Here is a 20,703-nt window from a genome sequence, read left to right as displayed (position 1 = left end):
AAAGGATTTGTTCTGTAAAACTTGGACTCAGTCAAAAGGCAGCACTAGAGGACCTAGAAGGCCACAGGAGGCCTTGAGGCTGCAGGTTCCCACCCCTGGTCCATAGTCAGGAGACTTGACTGACACAGACTTCCCTAATCCTAGATCAAACATTTAACTTCTCTGAGCCTCAGTTTTCTCAGCTTTAATTGCAGGCAACAGTGGTCACCTTTTTTGGGGGAAAGCATATAGAAAAATGATGTCATTTTTAGGTAAAACTGCTCAGGGATTTTACAGGAAATCCCCTATATAAATGCAAGATGATTCTTAGCAGAAACAGCAACAGCTCAAAGGGTGGGGATAGGAAAACTGAACATGATGTTTTTGTAATCTCCTTGGATTAATTACTCTTTTGGTAATTGGGGCTTTTTAAGACCTTGCCCAATACTTGCTTTTGGAATGCAAATAAAGCGGCAACCATTTATCCCATTTGGTTTTAAACTACAAGCTCAATTCCTCTAAATACTTAGCTAAGAACAAATACATATAGACATACAGACATACATATACATACATACATACATACACACACACACATACATATATATATCCACTGTACTTATCATTTCTCTCTTTTTGGATCAACAGCACCCCTTGAAAGTTCCACACTGAAGTAGGTAGCAGATAGAACTACCGTAAGAGTTTAGCTTGGGTTTTTTTGTTTTTGTTTTTTATTTTTAGGCAATTGGGGTTAAGTGACTTGCCCAGGGTCACACAGCTAGTGTCAAGTGTTTGGTCTGAGACCGGATTTGAACTCAGGTCATCCTGACTTCAGGGCTGGTGCTCTATCCACTGTGCCACCTAGAAGTCCCTTTTAGCTTGGTTTTTACATGAGCTCAAAAGCCCTAATCCAAATTAGACACTGTGATCTAACTTAGAACAAGCCTCACTCCCTAAGTGGAATTTTGGACTCCAGAATGTGGAGAATCCCACCCTAGCTAGACTGGTAGCCCTCAAACTCACCTATAAAAAGTAATTCTCCAAAAAGGCAAATGGTCAATTCTAAGTCAACTTAATCAGGGCAGTGAAACAATAAAATAATTTCCCTTAATGGTATGACAAATATACTTCTTAGCAAATCTTGTTGGCTCAAGAGGAAGTTTTATCTTTAATTTTATAGAGAACTTATGGCCTATGGCTTTGTCTTCAAGTGATAAAAATTAACTTAGTTTTTTGTTAAGATACCCTATAAAAGGGGCAGCTAGGTGGCACAGTGGATAGAGCACTGGCCCTGGAGTCAGGAGGTCCTGAGTTCAAATCCTGCCTCCGACACATAACACTCATTAGCTGTGTGACCCTGGGCAAGTCACTTAACCCCAACTGCCTCACCAAAAGAAAAAAGATATCCTATAAAAAAGCTTGGTTTGGGAGAAGGTTGAAATGATTTGCTAAGATGAGGTTTTGGCATAACTGGTGAAATTCCATTTTCCATGTTACCCCTGTAATCATTGTGGAATGTATAGAGACTGCTACAAAAATATGAAGCCCTGGCTTCAAAGCCTACCTCTCATGCCTACCACCCACATGACCTTGGGCAAATCACAACCTCCACATACATCAAATTTCTCATTTTTAAAATGAAGGGGTGGAACTAGAGGGCCTGAGGTTCCTTCAAGTCTTAAATCTACAATCCTATGATCTCTTTAGGCCTATGGCTAAAAAAGGTTTTCCTGTTATTGTTTACAATCCAATTGCATGGTTTTCATGTTCTAAAATATTTTCCTTCAACACAGAAATTCAAACAAAACACACCCATCTGCTGATGACAGTTTAAGTCTTAGAGGTGGAGAATCTCTTCAATTCTAATTACTCTGTGATAGACTGTATATACATGCTCCTATGCTGATATGATTTGTCAAATTATGTTTAAACTGATAATATATAAACTATTTATTTTAATAAGTTTTTTTCCTCTTTCTTGTTTAAAGGGGCATTTGAGAATAAGAGAATTTGCATTTCATCTTCAGTGGAAGGAAAATTACATTTTAACACACTGTTTTGGTATGGTGGGGGGGTGGGGGGATTTGGGCAGTGAAGATAAACAAAAATAATTTTAGTGGAATTGTAACTAGAAGTAATGCTTGTTTCACCTTGAATCAGCCCACTAGGCTATGGTCACAACTTTAATTACTAAGAAAGGAAAACCCCTCCCCCATAACAAAAATGCAATGAAGGAGAGACCAGACAGAACAACATGAATGCCTGAAGGGTGTTGTTAGGATAGGCAAGCACTAAAGTTTAAAGATAGGGGTGTGGGTGTGTGTTTTGTGTTGGGGGTAGGAAAGAAGGACATTGTCTCACATGTCTCTGTGCGTGGACTTTATTTTACTGAGATCTTATTATCTTACCTCTTTTGTCCCATTTCTCACCTGGTTCCTTCATCTCTCCCCTTTCCCACATTCCATGGGCAACTAGCATTAATGCCCTGGCCATTTGCTTGGACATCTTCCTGCCTTTAAAATTCATTTTACTTCATTCTCTAGCTTCCTCCATGGCAGAGTTTGAAGGAATCAATCTAGAAGGAGCCCGCCAGAGAGAGGGACATTCCTGCCAGGGCAGTAAGCACTATCTTTACAGAGCTTAAAACAAATAGTTCTTAAATCCTCAAGGTAAGCAAATCAGCAATATTGGCAAATTTATTGGAACCCTTTGTTTGTGCAGGGGCCAGGGAAAGCCTCCCGTGTCCTTATTTATTCCAACTACTTCCTGGATCTCAAGGCCCAAGGTATTTGCCATACTTCTACACACTTTTAGCAACCAGTCACAAACTTCTTCACCACCCGCTACCTGTCCTCTTCAGGGGTGGCCCTCTCTGCCTAAACTTGCAAGAGAGGAAGAGGCTAGAATTCTCAACACTGAATTTATGGGAGCCCTGGGTTAGAGTAGCTGGATTAAATCTCCACCCAACCAGAACCCATCTATCCTGCTCAGCTTTTTTAACCTCCTCCAAACATGTGGTCAGCAGCTCTTCCTACATTTCTCACTTATATCAGCAGATTTTTTTTCTCTCCAGAATCTCCTTTGCCATGTACTTTTGTCCCTCTCCCCTCCAAGTTTTACTCTCTTTCCCGGTCTATGTTTGGATTTAATTTAATTCCATCCTTCACACTTCCTCCATTACTCTTGGTTCCTCTACACCATATAAATTATCACCTTTTTTTCAGTTCCCCCTGTGCCCCATTCACACCAAATCCAAATAAATACTTTGCATTCCCATCCATTTAGCCTGAATTAATTCTCTTTGCTCTCAGATACCTATCTTTCCTCAGAAAGATTTTTCCCCTGAGGAAGGTTTCATAGGCAAACTGTTTCTCCAGGACACAAGGTGATAACTTTCTCTTTTCTTCAGAGAATAAAGCCATCAGTATCACTGAAGACCACTACAACTTCAATGGACCATTAATAGATAGCAAAACACATTCTATTGATCAATGATCATTCATCATTCATTTTCATTGGCCAGTCTAACTTGTGCCACCATCTCCCATTCACTTTTTACTTCTCTGGGGAAAAGCAGAATATAATTGTTGGGGCGGAGGGGGGGGGAGCACCGAGGGGAAAACAGCTTCATTTGAGCAATCAGGATTTTACCTGGGTGTTGGCAAACTCCTCTGTTGCTAACTTACCATCCTATTGTGTGTTTACTCTGGGTTCCAAGAGAGCCACCTTTCAAGCATCAGTAATCACTGACTAATCCTTGGTTTATGCTGAACCAAGTTGCAAAAATAGGGAAAAGTTCTATAGTTCAGCCTCCCACTGTGGGATGTGGCTCCCAATCCAAGGTTTCAAGGTGGGTAAGTAAATCCTGAACCTTTGGAATATGTGTTCTTTTGTTTAAGACCATTGATAGGTAAGGAAAGGACCTTTGCTTTCCAAAGTTTTCTTGCTCACATGACCCCTCCAGGACTATCATTCATAGCAATTAAATTTTACTGGAACTAGGTCCATAATCACAAATTCTGCACATATATGGAAATCATATTTTTCCATATTACTTTTTCCAAATTACTCCTCCAACTTTTCCTCCTTTCTTCTTCAAGTCAGTGAAGAAGAAGCAAGATGAGATAGCTAGGAATCCAAGTTGGCTAACAATTCAATGTCTCCTCAATATTTTAATCATTGACTCTAAAGACTGAAAAATAAAAAACAAAACCGTAAACCCACTTTTAAGGATAAAGTTACTATAAGAACAAGAGATATCTCAAAAGAGCAAGAGATAAGAGAATCAACAGAGATCGTTTTGGCCTAGACAGAAGAAAGTTCAGACCTGAGATCTAGTGACTAAAACAAGCATTCAATTGCAAAGCATGAAGGTCACTATTCTGATGAGCCTACAGCATTATAAAAGTATGCCTCACGAGAAGACTTACACCAACCGTGAACCATATGGGAAATTAAGATTTCGATTTAGAGGGGCATATGTCCTAGTCCTTTGCTGGCAAAGGAACAATATCAACTGTGGCTCATCCCAATTCCCAGCCTCCTGTGATAAAGATTTAGAGGTCAAACATTATGGCTGCATCTTGCTATGTATTATGTCCTACCTTACTCTTTAGAAGCTATTTAAAATATGTCATACTCTCTCCTGCCTAAAAACTTTGAAAGAGACCAATTTCAAATGAAAGGTCAAAGTCATTCAGCCTTTGGAATAGGCTCTGTAATTCCCAGAACTACTTCTCTGAGATTAGTTCCATGAACCGCCCCAAAGTGTTCTCCCAGGATCAGTGGCCAGCACTAACTGACTTCAAGGCTCCTTTGAGATGTCCTCCCAGTTTTTCCATAGACTTCATCCTCTCCCTAACCCTCATCTGGTTTTGTCTCATTTCTGACTATCCCAATCACAAAGACTACCAACCACAATTTAGGTGATGGCCAGGGCATTCATCACTATACCATCACCATCACTGGATCCATGAAGATACATCCACTAGAGGATTTCAACATTTTCTATACAGGAAGAAATGCATTCTGGTTTTGGATGGACCACACTATATTGGTTTAGTTATGATATTCTTTAGCTTAAAATATCAATCTGGCTTCTAATCTGCCTATATCAAGGAGGTCCTACTGAAATATACAGTCCCCTCCATGCCACACACATTGCAATACAGGCACATGCTAGCAATTTTGTAGTAACAATCTCATTGTAAAGCTATCTTACCATCTCCCAGTAAAGCAAGAACCAGAGAACAATGCAAAAGAGGAAATGTCAATTAATTACAGAATGATCACATCTAATGAACTCTGAAACTCCCTTGCCATTGATGAGTGATAAAAATCAGAATTGCTGGAGGAACTGGGGCTGGTAAAACCCTAAGTCTCTCCTTTAACAGTGAATTCATGGAAGGATGCCTCCTACAAAAAAAAAAAATCAAACCAAACCAAACCAAACACAACATCCAAAGTTCTACAATCACATGCATATCAACTTGATTTAATAACAAAAGCCTAAATACATGAAAAGACCACAGAATGAAAGCAGCCAGATGACTACAGTGGCTTATATAGCTAGATTATTGCTGCTTGCTTCATTGAAAAGGATAGATTGCCTAAGTCCAATCACAAAGAATCGACCCCACTGAACTTATGAAGGTGCTCCACAGCCATAGTGCACAGTGACCCCCTAAATAACCTCAGAGACCTACTAGTGGTCCAACCTATACCCAAAAGGAATCCCTTCTACAATCTTGATAAAAAAAAAAAGACCTCTAGTGAAGGGGAATTCAGTACTTTTGTTAGCAGTACAATTATACTTTGGAATAACTCTAACTTTAGGAAATGTTCCTAATATCAAGCCTAATGCCATCTCTAGAACATGGAATATCTTGACATCTCACACCAAAAAAGCCAGCCATTCCATTCCCTCACCTCCCACCACCATATCTTCAGAAGTAGCCTACAGAGTAACAAGCCTCAGCATAAGAGTACGTCCATTACACTGTGGAGCTAAAGGAGGAAAAAGGAGAGAAATCACATGTGTCCTACTTGTACCACTACCTGTGTGAGTCCTCTGGTGGGCCTTTAAGTGGGAGCTTTTTGTATAAACCTTCCGGCACCCGTTAAACTGACAACGGTGAACCCTCTTCTTGTTTTCAGGGGATGCATCAGCCCCTATCCCTCCTTGTTCACTGTCACTCTGTCCGCTCTTTATGGCCCCAGCTGATGTCACTGCTGCTGCGGCTGCCACCCCTCCCACCTTTACTGAGCTAAGCGAAGCCTTCTTGGCCACCAGTTTCAATGTCACTGTGCCATCTACAGCTGAGAGAGTCTGTGAGGTTTTAACCAAATGGCGGCTGAGCTCAGGGGAGGAAGGAGGCGTTAATGAGGTCACTGCATTGAGCTGGGCCTGGTTGACTGCTGTGTAGCTATCTAAGGAGGAACTTGGAGGCTGCAGGCTGAGGCAGGTCTCAGATAGCAACTTGTCCCGGGAGAGCAGAATGTCCACTGCAGAGCTTTTTTCACACGTGGATGCTTCCATGGGGAGCAGGAGGGGATCTAGGCGCCGGAAGCTTTCTTCAATGCTCGGGTGAGGAGTGGCATGAAGGAAGCAGTCCAAGTCCTCACCAAAAGTCTCTGAGATCCTCCTTGGCTCTGTCTGCAAGTAACGTTCCAATTCGAGGCATGTCTGAAATAGGGAAGGAGAAGGAAAGAAACAGCCATCAGAAGCAAAGAACACCATGAGCCTACAAGCTGGTAGAAGGCAAAGGAAGAAATTACAAGAAGGTGTACCATAGCTGGGACCAGGGCAGTCTCTTTATTTATTGACAAGGACTAGCATTCTCAGTCTCCTTGTGGGCTCTCATGCTAATTTCCAGAAGCTTATAAAAGGTCAGATACTATTATTCCAACTATCTTGATGGGGAAATAGAGGCTCACAAGGGGTACCTAACTCTGTCAAGATCACTCAGCATGACAGTGTTGGAGACGGACCTACAAGAGATAATCTCCCTTCTCCTAATCCAGTTTAGAGCCATCAACCATCATTAAGAATCACTAAATCAGCACTTTAGAGATAGAAGAAAGATCAGAGATGAGTTGATCTAATAGCCTCATTTTACAGCTAACAACTTTACATTTCTATGGTGCTCTATATAATGTTAGGTGTTAATAGAGACAAACCCATTTTACAGATGAAATAATTTGCTCAAGTTCAAACTGCTTGTTAGAGGTAATTTCCATGTAAACAAAAAGTAGAGAAATCAAATTATAAACCCATGGTAGTAAGAGTAAACCTTCCTATTGCCCAACATTCTTCTTCAAAGTAGCTATTACACAAGTAACAAAAATAAAAATCAAGTTTCCCTGTTTTCCCCCAACCAATGTCATATTTCTACCAATATTCTCTGACTGAAACATTGTGCCTCTGCTAAACAGGAGCCAAATCTTTTTTAAAGAGTACCTCTTGCAGATATAATAGAGACAGCACTGCTACTTTTGGAGGCATTGTTTCCAAATACAATTGCAACATGCTTTGCTACAGCATTTTATGTTCTTGTTACAATTGTTTAGAGCAAGGGTGGGGAAACCTATGGCCTAGAGATCACATGTGGCCTTCTAGGTCCTCAAGTGCAGCCAACCCAAATGGATTCAGTCAAAGGGCCACACTTGAGGACCTAGAGGGCCATATGTGGTCTCCAGGCTGCAGGCTCCCCACCTCTGGTTTAGAATCTCTGACCACATTATAAAGTAACTTCAGACAGCTAAGAAATCTGGTAAAGACTGGTCTCAACAAAACCCAAAGCTCCATCTCTCACAAGACTCAAAGTATAGAAAAGAAAAATTCAAAACGCTTCATAGTATCTGCAATTCTTGAATCATTTTTAAGCCAAAATCTTTAGAACAGTGTGAAACCGACTTTTAAGGCATGTTGGAATGGCCAAATCTGTTATACAACCCCTCCTTGGTGGTTGTTTTTAAAAGGTGAGGGGAAATCAACAAGAGACTTTCTATGTGCATCTAAAACATTGAGAGGCATTAGAATAGTGAACAGAAGGCTAAGCTAAGCCCTTCTAGTTAGGAAGACCTGGATTCAGATCCTGCTTCTGAAATATATTAGCTATATGCCATGGGCAAGCGCTCTAAGCAACCATCTAAGACTGAAAGTTTTAGTTATCACATATGAAAGGAGTTTCTACCCTCAGAACAAAATGAAATTGTTCCAAATAGAAAAAGCTCTGGATTTGGAATCATGTGGTCCTAGGTTGAAATATTAGTTTTATAACTTACTACCTGTATGACTTTGGACAAATCACAACCTTTTTGTATCTCAATTTCCTCATCTGTAAAATGAGAAGGTTGAGCTACACAACTTCTAAGGTCCCTTCCAGCTCTTTAACTGTGATTAGCAATTTACAGCCTTCATGTCAATCTGCTCACACTTGACCAAATGTAGAACTACCACACGTAGATATTTATAACAAAAAGGGGGGAGGGAGAGGGGGAGTAGACTACCACTATATTTCCATATTACTGCTATGAAACCTATATTTTTTTGAATCAGATGTTCTGTCTTCAGGCTTTTATTCTCAATCATGTATCTAATCCATAACAACCTGTCAACAAGTTAAATGTCTCTATTTTTGGTGACATTTACAAAGACAAAGCAAAGGGGAGGGGAAAAAATCAACTTTCTGATAGAACTCTGCATTATTAGATAAGGAGACAAGATTTGAGCTTTAAGTTGCCTTTAGACATCGTTGTTACTTAAAAAAATATATGCATAAATAACATTCATTCAACACCAGCAATGTGCACAGCATTCTTTTAATAAAACTATTAACACTGATATGAATATCACATCCAGGCACTTGGTAGGGAGAAATTTAGGGAGGAGGAAAATACTTTACAAATACATAGGGGACAAGGATAAGTAGTTAGAACTAAGCAAAGAGATTTTCCTGGAGACAAAATAGATTTTGATCTGGTTCTGGGTTTGTTTGGGTTAGGGTGGGGGGTTGTTTTTTTTTTAATCTGATCTTTGAACTATCTATCTACCTCAGTGAGTCAGCATCAGTGAAAAGTTAAACACCCTCTGAGTTGCTAGGAGCTGTCATCTTTAACTCTTCCTCCTCATTCTGTCTGGAATCCCACACCAGAAAATTCTACCTATGCCATACTGCCAAAATGGCCTTGACTCTTTTTCCCAATAGTCATATTCCTAATACAGATGTCAGTCACTCTACCTTTCCATTACAGAAACCTTCTCTTCCTTGGTCTGATCATTTCAATCTAAAACATAAGGGTAAATCCTTTTTCCCCTACCATCTTGATCATAACAAGATTACGTATGTCGAAAGGCCTCTGGGTTGCTTGCTATGAGGACCATACACTGGTTGGATGAAGTCCAGCACTCCCTAATGATCTCAAAGGCACAAGCTTTGCTGATATCATACCCACCACTTCTGTAAGTGCAAGGGCTCCATTGGGAATTATACAACTCACCCCTCCCACCTTCCCTCCACCCCCAGCTTAAATCAAAAAGCAAATTTGCTCAGCTTTCATATTCCAAGAAGTAACTTCTGTCTTAGAACAGGGGAATAAAATGAAATAAAACAAACAAAAAAACCCATCACCCTCTTCCACTATCCAAGTTGGCATGCTAGAAATATCAAAAAGCTTCAGTTCAAACCTATTCCCATTTCACCGTAAATTGAAATTACTCTATGCTTAAATTTTCTTCACCAAATTCCCCAAACATCTCTACTGTTATCCCTAAAACTTCCTTTTACTTTCTATGTTTTCCTTTACTTCTACATTTCTCTTTCCTTTTTCTCATACCAAATCTGCTTAGCTATCAGTTAATCCTCCTTGCATTCATAATACAAGTTAAAGCCATCTTCTTTCAGGAAGCCTTCCAAAGGTCATGGGTGACATAATACAATGCAATGATATTTCCAAAACACCTTTTCAAAGTCAACATTAAACATTTGTGCTGTCCATTCAGTACCCCAGGATTGTGATCTCTTTGAGGGTTGTCAATAGGTTTTGTATTGTTCTATATCATGGGTTGATTCAACAAATATTTATCAAGCACTTGCTGTATACCCAGCACTATGTTTGATATTGACAGAGATATCACAACAAAAAAGACATCGCCCCTGTCCGTGATGCATAAGGGAATATGGTAATTGCTTAAGGGGTACAAGCAAGATGCTGTAGAAGTTCTGAAGAAGGAAAGATCATTTCTGAATTGGTGGGGTGGATATTCACAAAAGATTTCATGGAAGAGGTGGCTCATGAGCTGCGTCTTGAAGGATGAGTAGCATTTGAAGATGTAGGGATGGGAAAATGTTCTAAGCATAGGGAATGGCAAGTAAAAGGTAGTGGAAGAATGTAGACCAGCTTAGCTTAAACAATGACCCTCTAAAGGAGAGGTGAAGATCCAAAGGTAGGTTGGAGGGTCTTGAATGCCTGGCTAAAGAACTTCAAATTTAACTATTAGGGAGAAAGGAATTATTGTTTGGGAATCAATGGAATGATGTAATTTGATCTATGATTAATCAAGAAGAAGCATGAAGGAAAAAGAAACTGAAAGGGGGGGGATCATTTAGGAGTTGAAATGAGAGCCTGAAATAAGGTGATGGTAATAGAAATGGAAAGCAGGAAATGCACTCAATACTTACTTTAGAAGTAAACTTGATAGTTCTTCACAACTGATTGTATACTGGGGGTGAGGGACAAGAAGTTAAAAGAAAAAGACATTGACAGGTTTCAAAGGAAATAGATTTTGTAATGAATAAGTTAGAATTTATATGTTAAATTATCATATATATATTTTTTAAATCTTTTGCAATTCTAGTCAAAGAACAGATAGATACCTTCAATGAAAATGAGATGATGTTCTAAAAAGTATTGGAAGTAGGAAAAGGAAGAATTAGTTTAGCAATTCCTTGAGCTCCAAAAAGTGGGGGGAAATGAAAGATGGGAGGATTTAAGTAAGAGTAGTTTGAGTCTAATAGGGTTGTAAAAGCAAAGAAGATCCCTATGCCAAATGATACCCAAATTTGATATTGCCTAGAATCAAGTACTGACATCACAAAGCCAAGACACTTTTCATAATGGAAGATAATATATCACTCTGTGTTACCTCTAAGTAGGGGTGTGTAGGAACCAACTTAAACAGAGAGTTGATTGTTAAAATCTTCAGTGTGAGTATTTATACCTCAGACATTGGAGAACGCCACAAACTGAAGCTTGATCTAATGTTTTGTTAATTGTTTAGATTTAAGAAAGTGATAAATTGTTAATAATGAAGATTAAATTTAAAAGTGTGTTCTGCATACATTTTTTTTCCTGAAACACTGGTTGTTAAACATTTATAACATACCCCTGCTTCTAACCTTCCTGACTATCCACATTTGGTTAGTATGATACTTGAAACATAGAAATTTTTGCACTACTCAAGGCCCTATGTAATGTAAAAATAGCCTGCAACCCCACTGTGTCTACACTAAGGGGTATGATATATTTACCCTTGTGTTTTCAAAAGCACAAGGTGGATTCAAAGCTATCTTTCCAATGTTGTACCAGGTTCATTAGACCTACCCATTAAGTCAACAGTCATTCAATCAATAGTTGAACAATTTCTATTCTGTTGAACTAAGGAAGTGCCTCACTTGAAATATACCCAAGTGAGATGCTCATAAATAAAAATCAAAAGAATTGAATCTTACTATCGAATTTCACTGAAGCTATCCAGAGTTAATATAGCAATACCAGTGCCTGCAATTTGTAATCAATCAGCAGTTATCTGGCAGCCTTTTAGTGGTCTTTCCCCAGTGTAGTCCCACTTCCACATACTCCTAGGTAATGAAGTGTGGGCCCAAACCCTAGGAGTAGAGACACATCATGTGAGATAGTTCTAGGGAAATGGAGGGATATGGAATATAGGATGACTGATAATATGGCCTCTTATTGGTTCTTAGGCCATTTAGATATCCTGGCCCTTTCCTCAGTCTGGGAGCACGACTGAATTGGAGACACATCTCACAAAGATGAATAGGGCATGAGCTGTGGTTCCTAGGCTGAATGTTAGCCCAGATAATTGCACTTTGCCTGAGTAAACAGCACCTGAAGGTTTGATCTCCCAAGGGATTCTTTTTCTGTCCTTTATTGCTAGCAGTTCTGCCCTGAGTGGTTAACTATGTTGCCACAACCCCAAGTGAGTCTGAAGTACAGAAACAGAGGGACTAATCCTTGACTTTCCCATACTCTTCTCCTGGGGTATGTTATGACGATTAATTTACTTTTTTGTGCTTTGAGGTCCTCAAGGGCATCCTAAAATGGAAAGTTGAAATTAACATAAAGAACCAAATATCAGCTCTTCTGAACTTTGGAGTTGCTGTTTACTAAAATCTCAGGCACATTATTTTTTGTCTTCTCTAACTCCTATTTGTTTACTTTAAACCATGGGTTAGCCATTTTTGTCATGAACCCTTCCTCAGAATAACATTTTTAAATAATTGAAGAAAATGCTAAATAGAGATCAGAGGTTAATGAAAATAAACATGCATTTATTTTCCCATCCAAATTCATGGAACCCCTGGATCTACCCATAAAACCCTTACTTTACACATTTATAATCTATCTGGTTTTTGCCTTTTAGGTCCTCCTCAGATTCCTCAGGAAATCTAATCTGGTGTGACTGTAGAAACTTACTCCACCTCCCTCCCTCCCTTTGTACTCTGGTATGTATAGTTATCAGAATTGGAGTTGAGGCGTGAAGAATGGTAAATATTTGTTGAGGTCTGCTACCATTCCCTCCCCCCTCTCCCCCCTGGAGGTAAAATCATTAATATGTGTAAGTGACCTTTACCCAAAGATGTCACAGTCTTCTGTCACAGGACTATAGGGTAACTTAGATCCTAGACCCTGAATCCAAGAGATGTTCAGAACCAGATATTTAACTGGGGGAAACTGTCATCTAATCTTCTTCTGTCTCAGGTCAAGGATTTTAAAACAGGGTTGGGGGACAAGTGGTGTTAATGCTGGCCTACCCCAGTGTGTGTGTGTGTGTGTGTGTGTGTGTGTGTCTGTGTGTGTGTGTGTCTGTGTGTGTGTATAACTACACACATATATATATATATATATTTGTAAATAAATGTATCCATATGTAAACATAGATCCACATATATATCATATAACATATTGTGGATATACATTAGTCATAATAAGCTGTGCAAAAGTTAGGAATCATTTTCTGGAATGTTTTAAAAATCAACAGCTAAGCAACTTTTCTTTTGATTTTCATTACCAGAAGGTATTTGAGTGGAAGGTCAGAAGAAAATGAAATTCCTTTAGGAACCATGGATAAGCAAGTAATGTCCTAGTGAGGTGTTCTTCTTACTGCATTTTTTAAGCTATCAGGTGGGAGGAAACACAAAAAACCATCTATAGTACACCCCAGAGGTACAATAGCATTACACATTACTGTCAGAATTGCTGAATTCCACAGAATAACCACAGTATTGTAACCAATGTAAGATTGCATTTCTTCAGATAGCTTCTCACATCAACTAGTTGCTTGAACTGAAACTGAATTTACATTTTCCCTTTGGTAATTTGCAAAATCTGAGAAACAATGTTGTGAACATTAATTTAGTCCAATGTAAACATGAAAATGCTGAAATCTTTATCAAAGCTGCTCCAGCATGTTCTTTTCCCAGAACTGTTTTCAAAATTGTTCCTGTGGGTTTTGTCCCCTTTCCTTGGGTTAGGAGAAGGGGGGAGCAGGGTAAAAAGGGAAACAGTTCATTGAAAGTGTACATCTTTTCTGGTACAAATAAGTTTTAAATAATTGTCCCATTTCATCTTCCAAGATTTCATGGCATCCTAAAGCCTGGAGCCCACCTAATTTAATCCTTTTACTTCTAGGCACGTGGAAAGAGGATACTGACCAAGGTTATACCTCAGACATCTAGCTAGGACTACAGCCTGACCATATGTCTTTAGCTGCCACTCTGAAGAGAGAGCTGAAACAAAGAGCCTGCATTAGGTATTAGAGCAAGTTGTCATGGCATATAGTCCTGCCAAAAACAGAAAGCAGCAGTTTTCAAGGTTTGGGTTTAGCTCTAGTCCATACTGGTAATTTAGTTTGCTTTACATCTTAACATATGTATTCCGGTATTTGAAGGGGTAGCCAATATTCTTCCCCATCCCCCAAAGTCACTCTGAAATTAACCCATCTCCCTCTTTTATAGGATTGTAGATTTGGAGCTATGGGTCAAACCCTTCCCCCACTTTACAGATAGGACAAGTGAGGTACAGAGCATTTAATATGTGCCCAGCATCACATAGTCAATGAGACTCTGAAATGGTGCTTAAACCCAGGTCTTTGTGACTCCAAGCCCATACCTCTAACCAATCACTCCATTCTGCCTCTTGCAATTCACTCACAAGTCATTACCTCTCTTTCCTGATGTCATGGTCCTCTTCGAGAATGAAGAATAAACAACCTGCTTCCCTGCATTACAGAAATACTAAAAGAACTGGCTCATTGGTCAAATGTTCACTGCAGGATTTAGGGAAATAAATAAACAAGACTTTCTCTAGGAAGAAAAGTGAACATGTTTTAACTTCACTGGTACAGTGAATCCTCATGTCAGTAAGACTGTAGATCCACAGAGACATCACGGAATCTTAATAAATAGAAATATGACGAGGGGTGGACCCACACCAATAAACCCACAGATTCTTCAATGTATCAAGTAGAGAAAAAAAAAGTCTACTTGAGAGAAAAGGAGATGGCCCACTGTCCTACACAATAGTTTCCTCAGCTGGTTCACTGTGCTTTCAGCTGTGGCTTTTTAGGAATGACCAAGAAAGGGCTCTCAAATTCTTCCCCATGATACTCAATTCCTACACATAAATAAATCAGAAAAAAAAAGCAGCAGTCACTCACTGTTATTTAGGACCAAAAAAAGAAAAAGAAAAGAAAAAGAAAGAAAGATTCCAGGTGCCAGGTTGCTTAACTAATTCCAGAATTCAAACCAAGGAAAACTTTCACTGATGTATGCTCAATAGATCATACTCTTTCTGTACTATATAAACAGATAAAGATTGGATAACATCCTAACCCAGAACCAGACCCATTCTGTATTTAGTATGAAATTTAGGACCACTGGAGTATAGGCCCATCTGTTACCTTCCAGACAAAGAATGAGTCTTGGACAATTCTCTCCATCTTGTCTTTTAACTTTCCTTTATATTTGATGAGGCAAATACAGTATAAATATTTTATTTTAATGTAAGAACCCATCCTATGAAGAAGGAAAAAAAGATACCAATGAGAAAATAAACTCAATCTTAGATCTGGACTGGAGGGAGAGAGAAAGAAGAAAGACAAAATATGGGAGTGAGAGAAACTCCCAGAGGATGAGTCTATTCAGCCTAATGACAGAGCCAATTGGTTCCGGATTCAGAAGGAGAGGACTCTATCTTTCCTCTTCATTTCTGGCCTAAAGACTTCTGAAGAGCCGATCCCTTTAAGGAAAAATGACTTCCCAAGAACAACAATGACCCTGACCAGTTTTTTCTGTGTAGCGTTTTTCATTTTTTTTTCCCAGCTTCACCATTAATTTTCCATAAAGAGCAGTTTTCTCGATGAGCCCTTGTCAGGCAAGCCCTGATGCTTCAGAAACCTGTAATCATTCTTGCTCCCCACCCCCCACAGCCTCTGCACCTGTGTCAGCTCAAGACACCAGCTGGCCACATCTTGCCTCCTGCCTCTTGGACGTGGGGGTGGGGAAGGCAGCCCTGGTTGAAATTCCAAACCAGCAGAGCCCACCACCCTCTCCCAAAATGGAAAACCGAACTTGACAACAAAAATAAAACACATAGGCACAGTCCTCACCAACCTCCTCCCTTCCCCCACCATGCCTTGCCAAGGGAAATAAACAAATATTAACGGCCTATAAGGTCTTGATTCAAATCAACTCATGTTGTAAAAAAAAAAAACCGTTAACAACAGGGAAGGCTGACAAGGGGTTATTAATACTCTTCTTACTACCCTTACCCCTATCCCTTTCCCCATCTCTGCCTGCCGCTAACTTTTCAAGGAGCTGAGAACACTCTCTCCTTCACACAAATACACACAGAGCTCCCCTCAACCCAACTCCCCAAATCCCTTTGCACTTAGCTACTTAGACAAGGGGGAACATGCCGAACACATGACATCACCTCCCCCTTCCCCTTCCAAATCACTAGCACAGGCTGACTCAGGCTGTTGGTATTTTTTAAATAAGCCAGTTTCATTCACTCCCTCCCTAGATATTGTTCTTCCCTTTTTGGTTGGGTTAATTAAGTACACATTCCCCACCTTCTCCTAATGTCCCTCCCTCCCCCCAAAATTACACATACAATTTCATCCCCACTAAAAACACACTTGTACATACACACAAAGACTGAATTTCCCAGGAATAACAGGTTCCAGTCCCCAGAGACCTTTCAGTACAGAGGCAATTTAATGGGTAGTGATCTTCTCAATGAGGCTTTCAAAACTATGATCCCTACCTATCTTCTCTGGTGGGCTGATCAAGACAGAAGGATAGAAGGGGGCACAAAGTGAGGAGATATGTATAGCATCAGCTGAGCTACAGACACCAAAAATAGCTAGTTCTCACCAGTGAGTATGGTCCTCTACCTACGGAACAGGCCTGATTTATGTAGCTTAGAATCCTCACCTTCACACATACACAAAAGTTCACTTACACAGATATATACTCAGCACTGGGCTACTAGCCTCAGCTAAAATAGCTATCTTGCCCCTTCTCTGTCTAAAGAGGCAAGACTACCACAGACTCACATAGCAACAATAAATCTATAAACACTTAGTAAGTACCAGTGCACTGTACTGTGCACCTAAAATATGTCCAGTAGATTGGATCGATTTAAATTATTGACAGAGCCTATTACTAGAAGAAAAATCATTAGCTTGGGAATTCTGGGAACTAATTTTGCAACTTTGGGCAAATCCAGCTTCATGTGTCTAACTCTGTTTCCACCTTTTTTAAATGAGGGATGTGGACCAGAAGATCTCTACGGTCCCTTGCAGCCCCAGGAGTCTGTAAGACTTTTAGTTAAGAGGAAAACTCTTCCTGTGAGTTCACAATTTCAGAATTTCACATGGCAATGACTAAGAACAGATCACTTTTTTTTTCTCTGTGATTTCATCATCTTAGGGAGCTCCCAGTAACTCCCTTTACCAACTTTCTGGTCAGCTCCTTCTCTGCAACTAAAGTCTTGGAGTTGCTGGGGCACTGAGAGGTTATGTGACTTGTCTTGGGTCACCCAGTCAGTATGTGTCAGAGATGGGACACAAACCTAGAATCTTTGATGCCAAGACCAGCACTCATCTGCTGTGCTATGCTGCTGCTCAGCAAAGAAGCATAGGTAGGATTTTTTTTGTCTTTTTAATGCTAAATATTTTTAAATATTTCAAACATCTTTCCATTATCCAAGGATGTGGTTAGTATGAAAGAGAAAAGGAAAAAGAAAGAGGAAAGGGGAGGGGAGGGGACTAGAGAAGGGGGAGAAAGAAAGGGAAGAAAAGAGAAAGGGAGAAAGAAAAGGGGAGAGGAAAAGAGAAAGAAAAGGAGAGGAAAGGAGAGCGGGAAAAGGGGGAGGAGAGAGGAAAGGAGAAAGAAAAGGAGAGAGGAAAGGAGACAAACAGGAGAGAAAGGGGTAGAAAAAAGAGAAAGAAAGGGGATTTGAGAATGAGAAAACAAGAAATCAACATCCCCAGTATCTAGCACAGTGCCTGATACATGTGATAAATAAATGTTTGTTGATTAGTTGATATAAAAATAGTCAAAGTTTGTATAGATGTTAGGTGGTACAATGGATAGAATTCTGGGCCTGAAGTCAGGAAGACTCATCTTCATGAGCTCAAATCTAACCTCAGATACTTACCAGCTGTGTGACCCCAGGTAAGTCACTTAACCCTGTTTGCCTCAGTTTCCTCATCTGTAAAATGAGCTGGAGAAGGAAATGGCAAACCATTCCAGTATCTTTGCCAAGAATCCCCCCCAAAAAAACTGAGGTCACAAAAAGTCAGATATATTGAAATGACTGAACAAGAAATATGTATAGATGCTGCATTATGGAGTCAAAGAAAGTTTTGCTTTGCAGGCAGTAATGAGCAGTAGGCCAATCCCATCAACAGCCTAACTTGTAGCAATAAGACTGTAGATCAAATAGTTCTCGACATTTGGGGAGTTAATTTGGGCTGTGACCCCCTTTCCCCCCAAAGTACATTAAGGCCTATTGAAAGCTATACAAAATCATTTTTTGAGAACCTCATTACATGCTGGAAAATAACAGAACACCCAAAGATGCCAACATCTCCTCTCTTCATCATAGTACTATTGAACCTCTCAGCCTCCAAATTGAAAAGGAGAGAGATGGAAGGATTTTTGATGGCAATAGAGAATTGCCCAGAGATAAATGGAGACTAGCTGTTATAGTTTGTCTCACCTAAAATTTCCTACCCAAGAAAAATCTCTTAACTTCATTCACACAGAGCAAATAGAAAACATTCCCTCATTCGCACTCATTAGGTATGACTAAAAATGGAATCTTTTCTCAAAACAAAGTTCAGTGTACAGTGTATGGAACTGAACCCAAAGATCTCTTCCAATTGCTTCACTTCAAGTAAGTGCAAAGGTCATTTCTTCATAAAAGCCAGTATTGCGTCATGCACTCGAGGTGTTCATGTAGTGGCGGGGAAAAACAGGCACACATGCACGCCCACAGGCATAGACACACAGAAGCCCCAAGCCCCTTCTCATCTCCCCTAGACCCCGAGATGCTTATTACTCTATATCCTGAGGGACTCTTGGTTAAAAGCAAAACCCAACTTGTTGCTTTCAGATTTCCACAATGTTAGCCTTGGTTAGTTGGTATTACCTGTAAATATCTGAGGTAAAAGTGAAACTTGACCCCGTTTTTACATTTTTGTATGTATCACAGACCCAGGGCATAGGAATCAGAATACTCTCCCCATACAGAACAATTCTTTTAGCATGAAAGACTCTTCCAAAATAGACATCAGGAAAGCTTTGATGTATTCTGAATTTTACCAACTCTAACCCTATAGGTTAATTCAGATGTGATCCTTTTGGAATACCTGTCCTAGCCCATTCTGATGATTTTTACATAATTTTCAGACAAAAGAGGGTTTCGTTCCATGTTTTTGAATTTAGCCTAAAAGAGCTTTTCTACTAAGAGGGGACTAGTTATTTCAAACCACAATCACTCAGATATGATGTGACCTCAAGCACTGATCCTGGAATGGATCCAAAATCTAATTAAGAGGGTATGGCATTTGAAATAGGTTAGGATGGAAGGTGAAAATACTAAATGTGTACTTAGGTGGAGCCATATCAATAGGCTGTTTAATTTATTTTTGTTCACCTACAGACAGTGAAATTTAGAAGCTATTCATCGGTGCTTGAGATGTCTCCCGCTAAATTCATCATTAGATCCATAAGTCCTCAAGCTATCTTTTTTTTGTTGTTGTTCATTGTAAAGGGCCACAGAAAATCTTTTTACATGTTGCATTGGAAGAGGTGTGAGAGAAAGGGAAAAGCTGGGTATTTCATCACGTCAAGAAGAGTAAATTGTGTCTGCCCCACTTCTGAACCACATCACAAAGCTGTGGATTTCAAATTAACAATTCAACTCAACTTGACAAGGGAGTTATCCTTCATTGGACTAAGAAAAGGAGATGTGGAAGTTCTGATCCCAATAGCTCTGTAACCTTACTTAACCCTGAGCAAGTCTGATGATATCGGCTGACACTCACACCAGAAGTGCCACACTCTCAAAGAGAGAGACACTAATTTGAATCATCACTGCAATTCCTCTTTCCTTTGTTCCTGCCTGAACCAATTTCCATACACTTTCAAAGACCATCACCCCACACTAAGGGGAAATCCCAGAAGCATAAGGACAGCATTAGCATCATGAGGAAGAAAATAAAATTTCCAATATAGATGGGGAATGTCGTTTTGACCTCCAAGGAGGGTTAATACATATGCATGATAGAATTTAGGTTAAAGTGTATCACCCTGATTTGAAATGAACTCTGAAGACCCATGAAAACAGTGACCTTAAAGCACAGAAGGACAGTTACGGATGCTCTAAATCTGATCTGGCCTCAATCATTACATCCACCAACATATGTTAGGGAACATTTCCATTCAGACATGATACATTTTTCTCTTTGAAGTTTATAGCAAGGGTTGGGACCCTAGGTGAATTCAAAGTCTGAAGTTGCATCTGAATTAGGAATTAATTCAGAAATATCTTTTATGATAGCTCTACTACAGAGGCATTTATCTCAGTTTTCTACATCAGGGATTCCTTTTTGAATGGGACTTGCTATACCAATTCTGACTTTTCCCCAACGTTCTGCTTACTGGAATAGAAACCGTGGCAAAACACCAACTTAATTTATCAGTAATTAACCTGAATCAGATACCGGAACACCTTGGCTAATAGAGATTCCCTGTAAAGAAAATGTGTTTTCTCTCTTGAGAATTTCCCAGCATGGGAGCCCCAGCAGAGACATTGCCTGGAGGAGAGTGTCACTGCCCATACCAGCATCTGCTACCTTCATGAGCTTCATAGTCATGCCAGGCTCAAGCCTCCTCCATAAACAGAGCC

At 39.8% G+C, this 20,703-nt stretch overlaps 1 protein-coding gene across 3 annotated transcripts in view; it reads right to left on the bottom strand.

Annotated features, from left to right (window-relative positions):
• The window catches only part of KLF7 (KLF transcription factor 7), a 102,423-nt gene that overhangs the window by 52,183 nt on the left and 29,537 nt on the right, over positions 1-20,703 (bottom strand). The window contains exon 2 of one of the 3 annotated variants that reach the window (XM_021008675.2): positions 6,236-6,664. In XM_021008675.2, coding sequence (XP_020864334.1) covers positions 6,236-6,664 — 429 coding nt within the window. Of the gene's footprint in view, positions 1-6,033; positions 6,665-20,703 lie in introns of all 3 variants that reach the window. The other 2 variants (XM_021008673.2, XM_021008674.2) reach the window with 2 other exon arrangements.

This window comes from Phascolarctos cinereus, unplaced genomic scaffold, assembly GCF_003287225.1.
Source record: "Phascolarctos cinereus isolate Bilbo 61053 unplaced genomic scaffold, phaCin_HiC Scaffold_7;HRSCAF=346, whole genome shotgun sequence".
Classification (NCBI taxonomy): domain Eukaryota; kingdom Metazoa; phylum Chordata; class Mammalia; order Diprotodontia; family Phascolarctidae; genus Phascolarctos; species Phascolarctos cinereus.
This window is presented reverse-complemented; position numbering and strand designations above follow the sequence as displayed.